Source organism: Dendrobates tinctorius, unplaced genomic scaffold (assembly GCF_039654945.1).
Source record: "Dendrobates tinctorius isolate UK_male_01 unplaced genomic scaffold, ASM3965494v1 ptg000086l, whole genome shotgun sequence".
Lineage (NCBI taxonomy): Eukaryota > Metazoa > Chordata > Amphibia > Anura > Dendrobatidae > Dendrobates > Dendrobates tinctorius.
In genome coordinates this window covers 33,678,692-33,698,116 of record NW_027361754.1, presented here as the reverse complement: position 1 = coordinate 33,698,116, position 19,425 = coordinate 33,678,692, and the positions used below count along the sequence as shown (strand labels likewise).

Genomic DNA, 19,425 nt, shown 5'->3' with positions numbered 1-19,425 from the left:
TTATAATGCTCCAGTATATGATGGGCCTCATGGATGAGGCTCCAGTGTATGATGGGCCCAAATAATGCTCCATATATAATGGGCCCCATTTTTAATGCTCCAGTGTATAATGAGCCCCGTAAATCCTGCTCCAGTGTCTGATGTACCCCATTTGGAATGCTCCATTATATGATGGGCCTCATGGCTGATGCTCCAGTGTATGATGGGCCCTAATAATGCTCCATATATAATGGGCCCCATTTCTAATGCTCCAGTGTATAATGGGCCCTGTAAATGCTGCTCCAGTGTCTGATGTCCCCCATTTGGAGTGCTCCAGTATATGATGGGCCTCATGGATGATGCTCCAGTGTATGATGGGCCCAAATAATGCTCCATATATAATGGGCCCCATTTCTAATGCTCCAGTGTATAATGGGCCCAGTAAATGCTGCTCCGGTGTCTGATGTCCCCCATTTGGAATGCTCCAGTATATGATGGGCCCCATTTTTAATTAACCCAGGCATGGTATGTGAAAAGAGCTCCATGGAGTAATCTGAAGTGTGTGCTGCCACATCCTTCACTTTTGGTGTGGGTGAAGGACACAAGGAAAGGGGTTGCTCCTGACCAGAAGCCTGCACTGACAACTCAGTGCTTGCATTTTTTAAACTTCAGAAGAGGAGGCGATAGAGCTGGAGGCTGTTTCAGCAATGTAAGCCAAAAACAGTTCCTGATGCTCCGGCTTTAAAAGCAGTCTACCTATTCAAAGAAAAGGGAGCCTTACAGGCCTTCCAGAGCTACACCATGGCGCAGGCTCAACACCTCCTGCCTTAGCTGCTATTGTGTTTTTGGCACTACCAGCAGATGCACCACCACCACTATCAGTACCAGGTGGCCCCCCACGCCCACGTCCGCTTCCTCTTCCACCATACTTCCTCATATTTTGGAAAATGGACCCAAAATACCAGCAGATACAGTGGGGAAAAAAAGTATTTAGTCAGTCAGCAATAGTGCAAGTTCCACCACTTAAAAAGATGAGAGGCGTCTGTAATTTACATCATAGGTAGACCTCAACTATGGGAGACAAACTGAGAAAAAAAAAATCCAGAAAATCACATTGTCTGCTTTTTTTTCATTTTATTTGCATATTATGGTGGAAAATAAGTATTTGGTCAGAAACAAAATTTCATCTCAATACTTTGTGATATATCCTTTGTTGGCAATGACAGAGGTCAAACGTTTTCTGTAAGTCTTCACAAGGTTGCCACACACTGTTGTTGGTATGTTGGCCCATTCCTCCATGCAGATCTCCTCTAGAGCAGTGATGTTTTTGGCTTTTCGCTTGGCAACACGGACTTTCAACTCCCTCCAAAGGTTTTCTATAGGGTTGAGATCTGGAGACTGGCTAGGCCACTCCAGGACCTTGAAATGCTTCTTACGAAGCCACTCCTTCATTGCCCTGGCGGTGTGCTTTGGATCATTGTCATGTTGAAAGACCCAACCACGTTTCATCTTCAATGCCCTTGCTGATGGAAGGAGGTTTGCACTCAAAATCTCACGATACATGGCCCCATTCATTCTTTCATGTACCCGGATCAGTCGTCCTGGCCCCATTGCAGAGAAACAGCCCCAAAGCATGATGTTTCCACCACCGTGCTTTACAGTAGGTATGGTGTTTGATGGATGCCACTCAGTATTCTTTTTCCTCCAAACACGACAAGTTGTGTTTCTACCAAACAGTTCCAGTTTGGTTTCATCAGACCATAGGACATTCTCCCAAAACTCCTCTGGATCATCCAAATGCTCTCTAGCAAACTTCAGACGGGCCCGGACATGTACAGGCTTAAGCAGTGGGACACGTCTGGCACTGCAGGATCTGAGTCCATGGTGGCGTAGTGTGTTACTTATGGTAGGCCTTGTTACATTGGTCCCAGCTCTCTGCAGTTCATTCACTAGGTCCCCCCGCGTGGTTCTGGGATTTTTGCTCACCGTTCTTGTGATCATTCTGACCCCACGGGGTGGGATTTTGCGTGGAGCACCAGATCGAGGGAGATTATCAGTGGTCTTGTATGTCTTCCATTTTCTAATTATTGCTCCCACAGTTGATTTCTTCACTCCAAGCTGGTTGGCTATTGCAGATTCAGTCTTCCCAGCCTGGTGCAGGGCTACAATTTTGTTTCTGGTGTCCTTTGACAGCTCTTTGGTCTTCACCATAGTGGAGTTTGGAGTCAGACTGTTTGAGGGTGTGCACAGGTGTCTTTTTATACTGATAACAAGTTTAAACAGGTGCCATTACTACAGGTAATGAGTGGAGGAAAGAGGAGACTCTTAAAGAAGAAGTTACAGGTCTGTGAGAGCCAGAAATCTTGATTGCTTGTTTCTGACCAAATACTTATTTTCCACCATAATATGCAAATAAAATGAAAAAAAAACAGACAATGTGATTTTCTGGATTTTTTTTTCTCAGTTTGTCTCCCATAGTTGAGGTCTACCTATGATGTAAATTACAGACGCATCTCATCTTTTTAAGTGGTGGAACTTGCACTATTGCTGACTGACTAAATACTTTTTTTCCCCACTGTATATGGTACTGTATCAGAAGCGTACAGCTCTATACACTCTAGGGATAACAGTAAATCTCCGTATATATTTCATGAGTCATACACAGACGCTCACAGGCTCAGTATGGATTACACAATAAAATAAAAAGTTGAAAAAGGGTACAGTAGTATAGTGTAAACATTATGAATCTCCGTATATATTTCAGGAGGCAGACACAAATGCTCTCAGTCCCAGTATGGATTACACAAGAATATGAAACGCTGTAAATGGGAAATGTAACACAAGCGTACAGCTGTATACAGTGTTGGGGTAATTTTAAAGCTCCAAATATATTTCCGGAGTAACAGACATACGTTCACAGGCTCATTATGGATTACACCAGAATCTAAATAGCAAAAAAGGTTACTGTTTCAGAAGCGTACAGCTGTATACAGTGTTGACCAAATTTGAAATCTCGGTATATATTTCCGCAGTCACCCTCAGACGCTCACTCACTGGGTTTGACCATAATAAAAAATGTTGTAAAAAATGTACTGGATAACAAGATAGCAAGTATATATATTATAGGGTACAATTGAAATCTCCACATACATAGTCCTGTAGTCACTCTCAGACGCTTACTCAGTATGGATTTGACAGTAATACTTAATGTCGAACAAAGGTACTGTATAACAAGATACAAGCTGTATCGAGTATAGGGTAAAAATTGGTATCTCCGATTCACTGTATATATAGAAGGCGTAAACCACACACGCTCACTCACTATGGATGATACCGTAATAAAAAATTTTGAACAAAGATACTGTATCAGCACATACCAGGTGTATCCAGTCTAGGGATAATTGTAAATTTCTGTCTATACTTCCAGAGTCAGACACAGACACTCACAGGCTCACTATGTATTACACCAGAATTTAAAAAATAGAAAAAGGGAAAGGTATTCGAAGCATACAACAGTATACAGTGTTGTGGTACTTTTAAATCTACGTATATATTTCAATCTCAGTAAGCCAGTCCAGACTCTTCGCAACTGGAAACTACATGGATGCAAGTACAGATGGAAAGTCGAGTGTTAGCAGAAATTTGGGAATTACTCATCGTTGGAAAACCTCATGGTAGATGTTGCAGAGGCGATGCAGACCCTCAATTACTGTGTCTGTGGAGACAGCGAAAATGGTTCTTTGTGAAGAAAGGATTGCTTTATCGCAGTAGCGTGGATCACATCACCGTTACTCGTCTCCATCAAATTGTGATCACAGGGAGAGATGTAGACATGGTCCTCACTGCCTATCATGATGTGTCTGGTCATTTTGGAGTGCAAAAGACAGAAGCCACAGGCCGTGGGCGATTCTATTGGATTGGCATGAGAGGAGACATTGAAAAATGGTGGCAGGAATGTCACACGTCTGTGACTATCACAACTGTGAAAGGTGATCATAAAGCACCACCGCTTGTAAGTTCACGTCCATTACAAATGGTAGCCATTGATCATCTGAAGGTAGAGGCCAGCAGGACAGGCCATAGCTACATCTTAACCATTATCGATCAATACACCAAATTTCTAGTGGCCGTCCCTGTGAAGGATTTAACTGGCCAGACTACACAGCAGTGGAGCAGGGAGAGGTAAGTATTGCAACTTGCAAGTGCTGTGGCCATGACCAAGCAGGGGGGGCACACTCGTGGGCAATGGTACTGGCACAGGGCCCCTCATAGTACGCTGGTGTGTCTGACGGCGAGTGGGCCCCCCCACCATCAGAGACACTGTATTGTACTATGAGGGGGCCTGTGCCAGTGCCGTCAGCCATCAGTGGGCCCATCCACCTGGTCAAAGCAACAGCACTTGCCCGGGTGCGCCGGGTGTTGACCCCAGCCCTTGGGGGGGGTGGGCAGCCCAGTTAGGGAGGTTTAAAAAATGGCATATGTTGATGTGTAGGCTGGACATTCAACTGCTGCAAAAGGCGGAATTGGGCAAGTCCGAGGAAGAGGAGGACAAAAGCGAGGCAGTTTTCTGGCAACCTATGTGTCATCAGGTGAAGGTGGGACAAAATCCTTTGAAACCCATGCATGGTTCATTTTAATGAAGGTTAGATCATCAACATTTTGGGTCAACAGACGGGTCCTTTTTTCTGTCAGGATTGATCCAGCAGCACTGAAGACTCTTTCAGATAACACACTAGCAGCAGGGCAAGCGAGCTCCGGTAAGACATAGTGTGCCAATTCAGGCCAGGTGTCCAGTTTAGAAGTCCAATAGTCAAAGGGGAATGACCTGTGAGGGAGAACATTGATATGGGAGGAGAAGAAGTTTGTAACCATAGTTGACAACTGCTGTCTCCCGTCACTTGTAATCGATGCAGTATTAGCAGTCGTGTGAGCGGTACTTGAGAAATCATTCCACAACATGGTCATTAAACCCCTGTCTCCAACGCCACTTCGGCTGTGTGCACCACAAACACCTCTTCCATTGTGCCCACTACGGCTCGTGAGAGAACCAGCATCGCTGCTGTGTGCTGGGAAAGTTTCAATCAAACTGTTTACCACAGTTGCTTGTTTGTTAGCCAATATCTCTACGTTCTCCTGTGGCATGATGTTGTGTAATTTGCCTTTGTAGCGTGGATCGAGGATGCTGGCCAGCCACTAGTCATCATCCTTCATCATTTTGGCAACGCGGGGGTCCCTTTTTAGGATCCACAAGGCATAATCACACATGTCGGCCAATGTTTCAGGTGTCAATAATACACTGCCTCTGCTGGGTGGAGGAGCACTTTCTGGCAAATCCACATCCCTACAGTCACGCACAAACCCTGTACCTGACCTTGGAATGCCAACATTTTCTCTTGCCCCCTGAGAAGCATCCTTCTGCCCAAAATAATCATCCCCCTCATCCTCCTCCTCTTCTTCCTCCTCCTCGTCCAGTACAGTTCCCTGACCAGACAATGGCTGACTGTCAGCAAGACTTCCCTCCTCCTCCTCCTCCTGTTCCTCCTCCACCGCAGACGCCAGATCCTTAATGTTCATCAAACTTTGCATGAGCAGACGCATCAGTGGGATGCTCATGCTTATGATGGCGTCGTCTGCGCTTACCAACCGTGTGCATTCCTCAAAACACTGAAGGACTTTACAGAGGTCTTTCAGCTTTGACCACTGCACACCCGACAATTCCATTTCTTCCCTCAAACTGCCTGCCCGTGTATCCTCCCACAAATGCATTACAGCCTGCCTCTGTTCGCACAGCCTCTCAACCATGTGCAGGGTGGAGTTCCACCTTGTTGCAACGTCTATGATTAGGCGGTGCTTGGGGAGGTGAAGCAATCGCTGCAGTTTCTGCATACGAGTGGAGTGGACGTTTGAGCAACGGATGTGCGGGCACAGTCTTTGCACCTTATGGAGCAGGGATGTTAACTCTGGATAATTATTAAGGAAGCACTGCACCACCAGGTTCAAAGTGTGAGCCAGGCAAGTTATGTGTGTGAGTTTTGCACAGGCTATGGCTGCCACAAAATTACGTCCGTTATCACTGACTGCCTTGCCTGGCTCAAGATGTAGAGTGCCCAGCCATGACTCAGTTTGTCGCTGCAAGTAGTCGGCCAGGTAAATCCATGGTGTGTCTGTTGTCACCCAAAGACATCATCTTTAACACAGCCTGCTGACGCTTACCACTAGCTGTTCGATAGTGGGACACCTCATGTGCAACACTGCCAGCTGCAGATGGAGTGCTTGTGCGACTGCGCTCTGTGGACGAGCTTTCGCTTATGGAGGAGGAGAAGGAGGAGGGTCGAAAGCCTACAGCCAACTGTTTCCTATACCGTGGGCTAGGCAGCACTGTTTCACCGCTGCTGTCCCCTGTGGAGCCTGCATCCACCGCATTCACCCAGTGCGCAATGATGGACACGTAATGGCCCTGGCCATGCCTACTGGACCATGCATCTGTTGTGAGGTGCACCTTTCCACTCACTGATTGCTTGAGTGCATGGACAATGCGGTCTTTCACATGCAGGTGGAGAGCTGGGATGGATTTTCGAGAAAAGAAGTGCCGACTAGGTAGGTCATAGCGTGGGACTGCGTAGGCCATGAGCTCGCGGAAAGCTTCGCTTTCAACCAAATGGTAGGGCATCATCTCTAATGAGATTAGTTTGGCAATGTAGGTGTTCAAACACAGTGTACGCGGATGAGAGGGTGAGTACTTTCTTGTCCTACGCAGAGTGTCTGGTAGGGTGAGCTGGACTGGAGAGCTGCATATGGGGGAAGTAGCGGTGGACCAGACGGAGTGAGAGGGGGTTGGTGATGGTATTGGTGGTGATGGCCTAGATTCAGTGTTGTGTTGCAAAACGATTGTGATTCCCTTTGGCCTTGCGACGACACCTCAACATTTAGTGCTGGTGGTGTGCTTAACGGTGGCAGTGGTCTTACAGTGGGGGAAGCGATGGAGCGTTGCTGGCTACCTTCAGTTGGAGCAGGTGCACATGTGCTACCTGGGGTTTTGTAGTCCGTCCACGCTTGCAAGTGCATGTTGATTAAATGTCTAAGCATGCAACTGGTATTCAAATTTCTGAGTTGTTTAACTTGGCTAAAGGTCCTTCCGCACTTCTTACAGGTAACCTTTGCCTCATCAGTAGGATTTTGGACAAAGAAGTGCCACACTGCACTATTCCTACTATGGTATACATTTTCTGGCCTTGCACGCTGTGCTAAGTTGACCATCTGGCCAAGCTGTCCTGCAACTCTTTTAGTTTTTGGTCCACGTTTTTTGACAGCTACGGGCCTGCCAGATAACCACTGCTGCAATGTCAATGCCTGCTGCGGATCCTTCTCCTTATCTGAACTATTGCCAGCGCCAACCTCCTCCCCCATTGGATGCCAATCCGGGTCAAGAACTGGGTCATCCATCACCTACTTTTCAAAGTCATCTGCACCTTCCTCTTTACCTTCCTCTGTGTCACAGTGTAAGGTGGTATAGTATGAAGGAAGGGGCACGTGAGTTTCATCAGGGTCAGATTCTGGCTCAGTAGACTGCGAGGGCAATGTAGTGCTCTGGGTCAATGTACCAGCAGAATCATCTAGCAGTGGCTGTGCATCAGTGCACTCCATGTCAGATTCATCTTGGACTGGGGAATTCAGGATTTGACTGGATAACCCAGGCATGGTATGTAAAAAGAGCTCCATAGAGTAATCTGAAGTGTGGGCTGCCACATCCTTAACTTTTGGTGGGGGTGAAGGACACAAGGAAAGGTTTTTTTTCCTGACCAGAACCCTGCACTGACGACTCCTTGCTTGCAGGTTTCGAACGTTCAGAAGAGAAGGCAATAGAGCTGGTGGCTGTTTCGGCAATGTACGCCAAAAACTGTTCCTGATGCTCCGGCTTTAAAAGCAGTTTTCCTACTCCAGGAAAAGGGAACCTTACAGGCCTTCTTAGGCCAGACGATGACACAGGCTCAACATCTCCTGCCTTAGCTGCTATTGTGTTTTTGCCAGAACCAGCACCACCACCACCACCATCATTACCAGCTGTGCCCCCCTGACCACGTCCGCAGCCTCTTCCACCATACTTCCTCATGTTTGGGAAAATGTACCAAAAATACCAGCAGAGAGATGGTACTGTATGAGGAGCGTCCAGCTGTGTAAGGTGTATTAAAAAATTTAAATCTACGTATACATTTTGTTAGTCAGTGACTCTATCCCAGTATGTATTTGACCGTAATCCAACAAGCAGATATACGGAACTGTATCAGAAGTGTACAGCTGTATACGTGTTTTGTGTAACTAACAATCTCCGTATATGTATTTACGGAGTGTCACACACACTCGCTGACTCTGTATAGATGTGACTGTAATGCGAATGGCAGATATACAATGCTGTTTGAGAATCGGACAGCTCTATACGGTGTCTGTATGGAAAATTGTCAATCTCCGTCTATTTTTATATGGAGTGACACACGCTGTCTCTGTATAGTTTTGACCGTCATCAAACAGCAGATATACAAAACTGTTTGAAAAGCGGACAGCTCTATAAGGTGTAGGTCTGAAAAAATGGAAAATCTCCTCGGTTTGTTTTTCCAGAGTCACACACAGATAGCTTGTATTTGTCCGTGATACCAGTTGGTACACGGTAGTGTGTGAGGAGCGTACACCGCTATACGGTGTCTGTATGGAAAATTGTCAATCTCCGTCTATTTTTATATGGAGTGACACACGCTGTCTATGTATAGTTTTGACCGTTATCAAACAGCAGATATACAAAACTGTTTGAAAAGCGGACAGCTCTATAAGGTGTAGGTCTGAAAAAATGGAAAATCTCCTCGGTTTGTTTTTCCAGAGTCACACACAGATAGCTTGTATTTGTCCGTGATACCAGTTGGTACACGGTAGTGTGTAAGGAGCGTACACCGCTATACGGTGTCTGTATGGAAAATTGTCAATCTCTGTCTATTTTTATATGGAGTGACACACGCTGTCTATGTATAGTTTTGACCGTTATCAAACAGCAGATATACAAAACTGTTTGAAAAGCGGACAGTTCTATAAGGTGTAGGTCTGGAAAAATGGAAAATCTCTTCGGTTTGTTTTTCCAGAGTCACACACACAGATAGCTTGTATTTGTCCGTGATACCAGTCGGTACACGGTAGTGTGGGAGGAGGGTACACTGCTATACGGTGTCTGTATGGAAAATTGTCAATCTCCATCTATTTTTGTACGGAGTGGCACACGCTGTCTCTGTATAGTTTTGACCGTTATCAAACAGCATATATACGAATCTGCTTGAAAAGTGGACAGCTCTATAAGGTGTAGGTCTGGAAAAATGGAAAATCTCCTCTGCTTGTTTTTCCAGAGTCACACACAGATAGCTTGTACTTGTCCATGATACCAGTCAGTACACGGTAGTCTGTGAGGAGCATACACTGCTACGCGGTGTCTGTATGGAAAATTGTTAATCTCCGTCTATTTTTATACGGTGACACACACGCTGTCTCTGTATAGTTTTGACCGACATCAAACAGCAGATATACAAAACTGTTTGAAAAGCGGACAGCTCTATAAATTGTAGGTCTGGAAAAATTGAAAATCTCCTCGGCTTGTTTTTCCAGAGTCACACACAAATAGCTTGTATTTGTCCGTGATACCATCCAGTAAACGGTAGTGTGTGAGGAGCGTACACCGCTATATGGTGTGTGAAAAAATGAACGTTCGGTAACTCACCATAACAAAATAATAAACGTTGGAGTGCTTTGAAAAAAACAGTTTGAAAAGCAGTGTGCACACAGCAATGCAGCTATCAGGTAGCCTTAAAAGGCAGCCTAATCACCACCAGCGCTGCTGCACACAACAAAAATCCACCCCACTAACTGTACAGTGAAAAGAGCTATCAGCAGAAGCAATTTTTTTTTCTTCTTCCCTGCCTAACGCTCTCCTTTATTCAGAATCAGCAGCAGCACCTCTCCCTATTCAAAGATCGGCAGAAGTAAGATGGCGGTCGACGGTCACGGCTTTTTATAGCCACTGTGACGCCACACAAAGCCAGCCAATCACTTCAATGCCCTTCTTTAAGATGGTGTTGGCCGCTGCCCATGTCATCGCGTTGCCCACAGTGTGCGTCCTCCATCATTGGCTGAGAAAAGGCGCTGTAAGAATTATTTGAAACGCGACTTTGGCGCTCGGCTCGGCGACCTCATGGCCGACCTCACGCTATGGTCAGGTTTCGATGGGTGAAACCCGACTTTAGCTAAAGTTGGCGATTTTTGAATTTGACCGACCCGTTTCACTCAACTCTAATTTTAATATTAGCGCATGATAAAGTTTGTACAAACTTTGAAAAACATTTTGTGTAGACTTAAAATAGGTTCTATTCTTTTGGGGACAACTTATTTTCTTAAATACATGTACTTGGTGCTAAAACATCATCATTATTGTTTTCAATTGAGTTCCACTTGAAGCAGCACCACAGAGGGTTTTTTGATTAGCGATGGAGTGGTGCAACTAATGTAAGGTCCCTGACCCTAATCTTATACTGAACATCTGCTATCTTTAGCCCTTTCTGGCGCCGTACCGGTCGCGCGTCACTATCTTGTGACCGTAACTTCTGACTGGTATACACCAGAAGTAATGGTCACAAGCTCTCAGCGTAAGTCTATGAGAGCCAGAAAGAAGTTCTTGCAGACTTACATAGAAAAGTGACCTCTGGCTCATCCAGCAAGCATTGGAGCAATCCGGGAGGTCACAAATTGCTGGAGACCAACCGCAGTGGCACTGGTAGAAGGTGAAAATGGCTACACGTAAGTATAAGACTAGGGGCAGGTGACTTGAATTACAAGCACCACTCCGGTGCTGCAGTAAAAAACTCTGGACTGATGCTCTAAAATGTTGCACCCTTTGAAGCGGTGAGGGGTCAAATGACTTAGTGTCATGTCAGAAGATGTTTTACGGTGGACCTTCCCTTTAAGTATGACATTATGTAATTCCTTGTAAGAAAAGGATTTCATCATTCTGGTTTCTGACTCTTTCCAGTGCAGTACTTCATGGCGCCTCTTGTTTATCAAGGCTCTGTACCACTGCAAGATGCTGACGTGCGCTCGCCATGTAACGACTCTGACAATGAAGTCACTACTGTGCCACGAAGAAAAGGTTTGGAATGTTTTTCTTATTTTTCCATTATTGTGAACAAAAAAAACTAAAAATTTCCACATTTCATACTGGCCATTTCAGCACACATGATAAGCGGATAGTTTATGTTTTTTGTTGCTCATATTTCATCTTTGCTTTGAAGGCTAGGAAAGAGTCATCAGAGTCATCTCATTATTATGAAATAGGAAGGTAAGGTAAAAGCAGTATTTGTCTGGTGAAAACAGGTTATCCACGGTATGCGTGATGACATATACAGTGGGGGAAATAATTATTTCATCCATTGCTGATTGTGTAAGTTTTCCCACTGACAAAGACATGAACAGTCTTATGCTTTTAAGGGTAGGTTAATTTTAACTTTGAGAGATAGAATATCAAAAATAAAATCCAGAATATCACATTGTATAAATTATATAAATTTATTTGCATTTTGCAGTGAGAAATAAGTATTTGATCCCTCTGGCAAACAAGACTTAATACTTGATGGCAAAACCCTTGTTGGCAAGCACAGCAGTCAGAGGTTTTTGCAGTTGATGATGAGGTTTGCGCACATGTCAGGAAGAATTTTGGTCCACTCCTCTTTGCAGATCATCTCCAAATCACTAAGATTTTGAGGCTGTCGCTTGGCAACTCCCTCCATAAGTTTTCTATAGGATTAAGGTCTGGAGACTGGCTAGGCCACTCCATGACCATAATGTGCTTCTTTTTGAGCCACTCCTTTGTTGCCTTAGCTGTATGTTTTGGGTCATTGTCTTGCTAGAAGACCCAGCCATGACCCATTTTTAATGTCCTGGCGGAGGGAAGGAGGTTGTCACTCAGGATTTTACAGTACATGTGTGGTATCCCGATACCTGTTCTACTGCTGCTGAATGAAGCAGTTATCGTGTTGCAGCAGATTTGTTCCAGTGTGTCAGGATTAGTTTGAGCACTGTGAGCTAGAAAATGTAATACATTGCATTGTATACCAACAACTCATAAATGTGCTTTGCTGCCATCTACTGGCCAATGTGTATATAAAAGTTAAGTGATTATTCTCACAACAAGCTGCCATAGAAATGGCTGAAAGGAGCCTCCCAGCTCAGGACTCTCACACTTCCTGAGGTAACTTCCAGTTCTGGGTGGTTCAAGCTGCCTGAGGGAGCACTGCTCCCATCATAGCTTTCCATGCAAGTTCACGCTGAGGGGACATCTTTCTCCATATAATCTCCTCCACAAAGGAGTGATGTCTCATCCTGTCAGGAGAGATAAAGCTGCACATGTGCTCTCCTGCATGCTGGTTAACCTATTTGCTGCTAGCCAGGACCAGATCCATGTGGCTACCACGCCACTGACTTTGCTTAACTACCCCCAATTGTTGTGGACACAAGGGGAGTGTTAAGGGGTCCTGCGACCCACTTCAGCTACCTTGACATCATTATCTGCTGCCAGTGGCACTACATGCCCCAGCTGGCCCTTCTGCAACATCTGGCGCCTTCCCAGTGGCCCACATGGCTCCATCCATTTTCCCATTGATGCTGTGAAGCAGTCCTGTGGCCTTAGCAGAGAAACACCCCCAAAACATAATGTTTCCACCTCCATGCTTGACAGTGGGGACGGTGTTCTTTGGGTCATAGGCAGCATTTCTCTTCCTTCAATCACGGCGAGTAGAGTTAATGCCAAAGACCTCAATTTTTGTCTCATCTGACCACAGCACCTTCTCCCAATCACTCACAGAATCATCCAAGTGTTCAATGTCAAACTTCAGATGGGCCTGCACATGTGCCTTCTTGAGCAGGGGGACCTTGCGGGCACTGCAGGATTTTAAACCTTTACGGCGTAATGTGTTACCAATGGTTTTCTTGGTGACAGTGGTCCCAGCTGCCTTGAGATTGTTAACAAGTTCACCCAGTGTAGTTTTACGCTGATCTCTCACCTTCCTCATGATCAAGGATACCCTACGAGGTGAGATTTTGCATGGTGCCCCAGATCAATGTCGATTGACAGTTATTTTTTATTTCTTCCATTTACTTATTATTGCACCAACAGTTGTCTCCTTCTCACACAGATTTTGTAGCCCATTCCAGGTCTATGATCTTGTCCCTGAAATCCTTAGAAAACTCTTTGGTCTTGCCCATGTTGTAGTGGTTATAGTCTGACTGATTAATTGAGTCTGTGGACAGGAGTCTTTTATAAACATGACTATGTAAGACAGATGTCTTTAATGCAGGTAACGAGTTGATTAGGAGCATCTAACTGGTCTGTAGGAGCCAGAACTCTTAATGGTTTGTAAGGGATCAAATACTTATTTCTCACTGCAAAATGCAAATAAATTTATATAATATGTGATTTTCTGGATTTTATTTTTGATATTCTATTCTTAAAATAATAGACTGTTCATCTCTTTGTCAGTGGGGAAACTTAGAAAATCAGCAAGGGATCAAATACTTATTTCCCCCATTGTAGATCGATATGGGTCTGACCATTTTGATCCACACACTTGGAAATGTTTATACCCAACAGGACACTTTTATCCCCTATAGAATAGATCACTAGGTCTGATGTCTGACCACTGCTCCATTCATTCTAGAGAATGGAGTGGTGATCGAGCATGTGCACTACACCTGCATTTTAACCGGTATAAAGTGTCCCATTCTACCAATCCCAGTTGTTTGGACCGCAACATATCAAAACATTATTACCAGAAAACCCCTTTAAGGCTTGGATAAGGCAGAATAAAAACGCTATACAGTAAATCCATAGGTACAGTTGTGGCCAAAAGTATTGACACCCCTGCAATTCTGTCAGATAATACTCAGCTTCTTCCTGAAAATGATTGCAATCACAAATTCTTTGGTATTATTATCTTCATTTAATTTGTCTTAAATGAAAAAACACAAAAGAGAATGAAGCAAAAAGCCAGACATTGATCATTTCACACAAAACTCCAAAAATGGGCCAGACAAAAAGTATTGGCACCCTCAGCCGAATACTTGGTTGCACAACCTTTAGCCAAAATAACTGCAACCAACCACTTCCGGTAACCATCAATGAGTTTCTCACAATGCTCTGCTGAAATTTTAGACCATTCTTCTTTGGCAAACTGCTCCAGGTCCCTGATATTTGAACGGTGCCTTCTCCAAACTGCCATTTTTAGATCTCTCCACAAGCGTTCTATGGGATTCAGGTCTGGACTCATTGCTGGCCACCTTAGAAGTCTCCAGTGCTTTCTCTCAAACCATTTTCTAGTGCTTTTTGAAGTGTGTTTTGGGTCATTGTCCTGCTGGAAGACCCATGACCTCTGAGGGAGACCCAGATTTCTCACACTGGGCCCTACATTATGCTGCAAAATTTGTTGGTAGTCTTCAGACTTCATAATGCCATGCACACGGTCAAGCAGTCCAGTGCCAGAGGCAGCAAAGCAACCCCAAAACATCAGGGAACCTTCGCCATGTTTTACTATAGGGACCGTGTTCTTTTCTTTGAATGCCTCATTTTTTCTCCTGAAAACTCTATGTTAATGCCTTTGCCCAAAAAGCTCTACTTTTGTCTCATCTGACCAGACAACATTCTTCCAAAACGTTTTAGGCTTTTTCAGGTAAGTTTTGGCAAACTCCAGCCTGGCTTTTTTATGTCTCGGGGTAAGAAGTGGGGTCTTCCTGGATCTCCTACCATACAGTCCCTTTTCATTCAGACGCCAACGGATAGTATGGGTTGACACTGTTGTACCCTCGGACTGCAGGGCAGCTTGAACTTGTTTGGATGTTAGTCGAGGTTCTTTATCCAACATCCGCACAATCTTGCGTTGAAATCTCTTGTCAATTTTTCTTTTCCGTCCACATCTAGGGAGGTTAGCCACAGTGCCATGGGCTTTAAACTTCTTGATGACACTGCGCACGGTAGACACAGGAACATTCAGGTCTTTGGAGATGGACTTGTAGCCTTGAGATTGCTCATGCTTCCTCACAATTTGGTTTCTGAAATCCTCAGACAGTTCTTTGGTCTTCTTTCTTTTCTCCATGCTCAATGTGGTACACACAAGGACACAGGACAGAGGTTGTGTCAACTTTAATCCATGTCAACTGGCTGCAAGTGTGATTTAGTTATTGCCAACACCTGTTAGGTGCCACAGGTAAGTTACAGGTGCTGTTAATTACACAAATTAGAGAAGCATCACATGATTTTTCGAACAGTGCCAATACTTTTGTCCACCCTCTTTTTTATGTTTGGTGTGGAATTATATCCAATTTGGCTTTAGGACAATTCTTTTTGTGTTTTTTCATTTAAGACAAATTAAATGAATATAATAATACCAAAGAATTTGTGCTTGCAATCATTTTCAGGAAGAAACTGAGTATTATCTGACAAAATTGCAGGGGTGTCAATACTTTTGGCCACAACTGTAAGGCTATACTAACTGGGGGTCCGAACGCTCTTAGTTGCTCACTTACAACAAAGTTGTGGTCGCATACTCGCCCCTCCACTGCAACACTGCTGCTCCATCTTAAAGTTCACCCATACACTTTAGAACTCTGTCAGCTGAACGATGGTTTTGTCTGCAACCATCTCTCCCAACTCTTTCATCCACAGGAGCGCTAAGACAACACTGGCGGCGTCTTATCTGTTAGAGATCAAAAGGATCGTCACCCCGAAATTGGACATACCAAATCCTTCAGGAGGAAACTCAGGAGGCCCGAATGTACATTAGACTGTCGTCCGAGCTGTCAATGTCAGAGGGCTACATCAATGTTAGCCTAATGTGTAAGGGTTTCTTAACAGTTCATATCAAAGCCCCATTCTCAGGATCGTTGGGGGTCCCAATGGTGGACTCCCAACTCTCAACAGTTGTCAACTTTCCTATGGAGGGGTGAATACTTGCTCAGTTCGGACAACCTCTTTAAGGAAGTGCATGTCTTCAGTATGGCCACCCTATGGGAAAATGATGATGGAAGCTATATACTGTATGTAAATCACTACAAGTTACAAATTGGTGAAGGGGAATAAAGTCAGTGCTTCCTACAGTGACTGCAGTCATATATATTGCGCAATGTAATAATATATTCTATGCTGTTATGTAATTTGTGTAGGTGCCGCTCGATTTGTTACCAGATTTTGGATTGGCTTTTATCACAGTATTTAATAGAAGCATCTGGTGTCCGTTCAAAAATCAAAATCTTTAGTCATAAGAAATCATTCTTTCATGAAAATGGTTTTAGTATCTTTCAGAATAAACACAGAAAACCTCTTGTTGGAAGTGCAGGTGGAGTACAGACAAGAATGGCTCCTCATGTGTCATGAGAGGTGGAGCGCAGATTGGGGAACCCACGTGTGCAGACACTTAGGGTACATCAGGTACGAATGTTAATACAGTAATGATATGTCTCAAGCAATTCTTTATTCTGGGATAACGAACACCAGTCCCCAACTTATCGAGTTGATAGGTAAGACTCTCTTACGGGGGCTGATGAAAGCTGTATGGGGATGAAAGATCGTTATTCCAATACATTGGTCCCTATACAGTCTGCATATTTTAGGTCTCATGAATGATCCAAATAGGTCACAAATTAACCTTTTGCTCACTTATTGGCTGCTTGGTGGCCCACATGAACTGGTCTCTAAAATAAATTAAATCATTTAAAGAAAAACGGTCATTTGAGTCATGCTGCCTAAAATGTGGCCAGAATAGATCACAGCCTGGCAGCACGATAACAGCCAGGTATATTTTTCTCTGAAACATTCAGGCGTTTTAGAAAGCATGTACTATAATGATCCAGCCGGGGACCATAGCCAGAGATTAGACTAGTTTGATGATACTCCCAGCCGACTCTTCCCAGTGCTGCTAGAAATGATTGACAGGTCTGTACTTATGCACATACAATGGACCTGTCAATCACCTGCATCAGGGTTGGGAAGAGTTGGCCAGGAGAAATGTATATTTTTCTCTGAAACATTCAATCATTTTAGAAAGTGTATACTTTAATGATCTAGTCAGAGATCATCGCTAGAGAGGAGAATAATCCGGTTCTGCCCCTGGCAGGCTCTTCCCAGCACTGCTAGAGATGATTGCCAGGTCTCTACCTATGCACACAGGATGGACAGATCTGCCAATAACCTGCAGCATCACTGGGAAGAGTCAGCAAGGGCAGTGTATTTTTTTTCTCTGAAACAGCTGGTGACTGCAGCTAAAGTCCAGACTAGTCCGGTGCCGCCCCCAACTGGCTTTTCCAAGAAAGATGATTGACAAGTCTTTACTTATGCACAGCTGATGGACAGACCTGTGAATCACCTGCAGCAGTGCTGGAAGGAGCTGGCCAGGGACGGTACCAGACTAGCTTCATCTCTGGCTGTGGTCCCCAGTCAGATCTTCTAAGTATATTTTCGCTTAAACACCATAGCATTTCAGAGGAAAACATACCTGGCTGCATGAATCTGATGTCTGGTTCCCTTTAATGGATTGTCCGATACTAGGAAAGTTTACCTTAATTGTGTGATGGAAGTAAAAGAAAGGAAAACAAAAACTTCTACTCACCTCCCCGAATTCCCTAACCTCCACCACTTTCCCCCACCGGTCCCCTAGCATCAACATCCGACAAGGGACGTCACATGACCGATGCAGCCAATCGGCATGGAATGTTTACACATGGGTGAGCAGCAGGTGACACAGATCTGAGCACAGAATAGCAACCCCGGGCCGGGCGGTGAATATAGTATTTGTTTCTATTCCATTACATTACGACCACTAAGATTAACTATTAAAGTAGTTTACATCTACTTTAAACAATGAATGATGCAGTCAGTCTTGAATGCCCAAAGGAAAACTTTCTTGAATGCAAAAAGCCGAGGTGCAACAATAGCAGAGTGCTGGGGGAACAGCTGCCCATATATGAAGCCACCTTTCCTATAAGTGACACATACCAGATCGGGGGGCCTCTTACAGATTTTGGATGGGGCCCAGGATTTATAATTACATCTGACCAAAGGCCAAATCCAGATACATTTTGGAAAATAGTCCATAGTCTGTAATGCATTAAAAGTAATCTGTCACCAGGTTTTTGATACCTAATCTGAGAGTAGAAAAATGCAAAGACAGCGACCCTGATTACAGTGATGTGTCACATACGGCACTGCTTACCATACTTCTGGTCAAATAATTATTTAATGAAGGGAGGATATTACTTGAGGACTAGTAAACTTGCTGTCATGCAGTTCAACGACTCCCCAACCATTGACTTACAGCTTTCTGCCTATGCACAGTGTGCACAGAAAGCTGCCAATCAGTGGTGTGGGCGGGTTAATACAGGGCTCAACATTCAGGGAACTGCTAGATCTGCAGTAGACAAAATTTTTATCAAAACTGCAGCAATCAGCCCAGTAAGTGATATATCGCTGGATTCAGGGTCTCTGCCCCTACACCATACTATTCACAGACAGGATAGCAAATACCTGGTTACAGATTCCCTTTAAGTAAACTAAATTCCATATCCAATAATCCATATTAATGTACAAAGAAGCCTGTCTAGTATGTAGCACCCAGAGGAACAATAGTCGGTTGCTCTCCCTAATTACGCCCCTGCAGAGCCTATAGTTTACCTTTTAACCATACTTTTGCAAAAAGTTCATTGTGAAGTTACAATATTTCTGTATGAATTGTGTCCTGCAGGTTGATGCATCACAAAGCTGTGAATCTGCCATCCGCCAATGTAAATCACAGTCAAGAATTTGTCCAGGTCCCATTTGGACAAACCACTGCACCTGAACATATTTGGAAATCCAGGTATGCCAGTACATAGTTATTCTGACTCTTCAAGTCAGTATGAGTCTCTAAATCCCTAGCCATCAATCCCTTAGATAGCTGTATGATTGTTGATAGGCATCCTCAGATAGTTCCATCTCAGCCACACTGACTTGTAATAAGAGTCCAGGAGAAACAGAGTTGATTTTCTCTGAAATATGTTATTAAGTACAATGCAGCAGGTGCAGTGGCGTAACTACAAAGTTATGGGCCCCGATGCAAACTTTCAAATGGGCCCCCCATGCTAAAATACACGCACATCTCCACTCCGTACACCTCGTACAAGCGTGGCTCCACTCCGCACACCTCGTACACGCGTGGCTCTGCACACCTTGTACACACGTGGCTCCGCTCCGCACACCTTGTACACGCACATCTCCACTCCGTACACCTCGTACACGCGCGGCTCAGTTCTGTACACCTCGTACACACACGGTTGCGCTCCATACACTTTGTACACACATGGCTCCGCTTCGTACACCTTGTACATACACAGCTCTGCTACATC

The 19,425-nt window shown here is 44.4% G+C and overlaps 1 protein-coding gene across 1 annotated transcript in view; it reads left to right on the top strand.

The window, feature by feature from the left end:
* Nucleotides 1-19,425, top strand: part of TMPRSS5 (transmembrane serine protease 5) — a 148,967-nt gene that overhangs the window by 105,776 nt on the left and 23,766 nt on the right. The window contains exons 3-5 of the mRNA XM_073585297.1: nucleotides 11,036-11,152; nucleotides 16,342-16,477; nucleotides 18,786-18,899. Of these exons, the coding sequence (XP_073441398.1) occupies nucleotides 11,036-11,152; nucleotides 16,342-16,477; nucleotides 18,786-18,899 (367 nt within the window). The remainder of the gene's footprint in view (nucleotides 1-11,035; nucleotides 11,153-16,341; nucleotides 16,478-18,785; nucleotides 18,900-19,425) is intronic.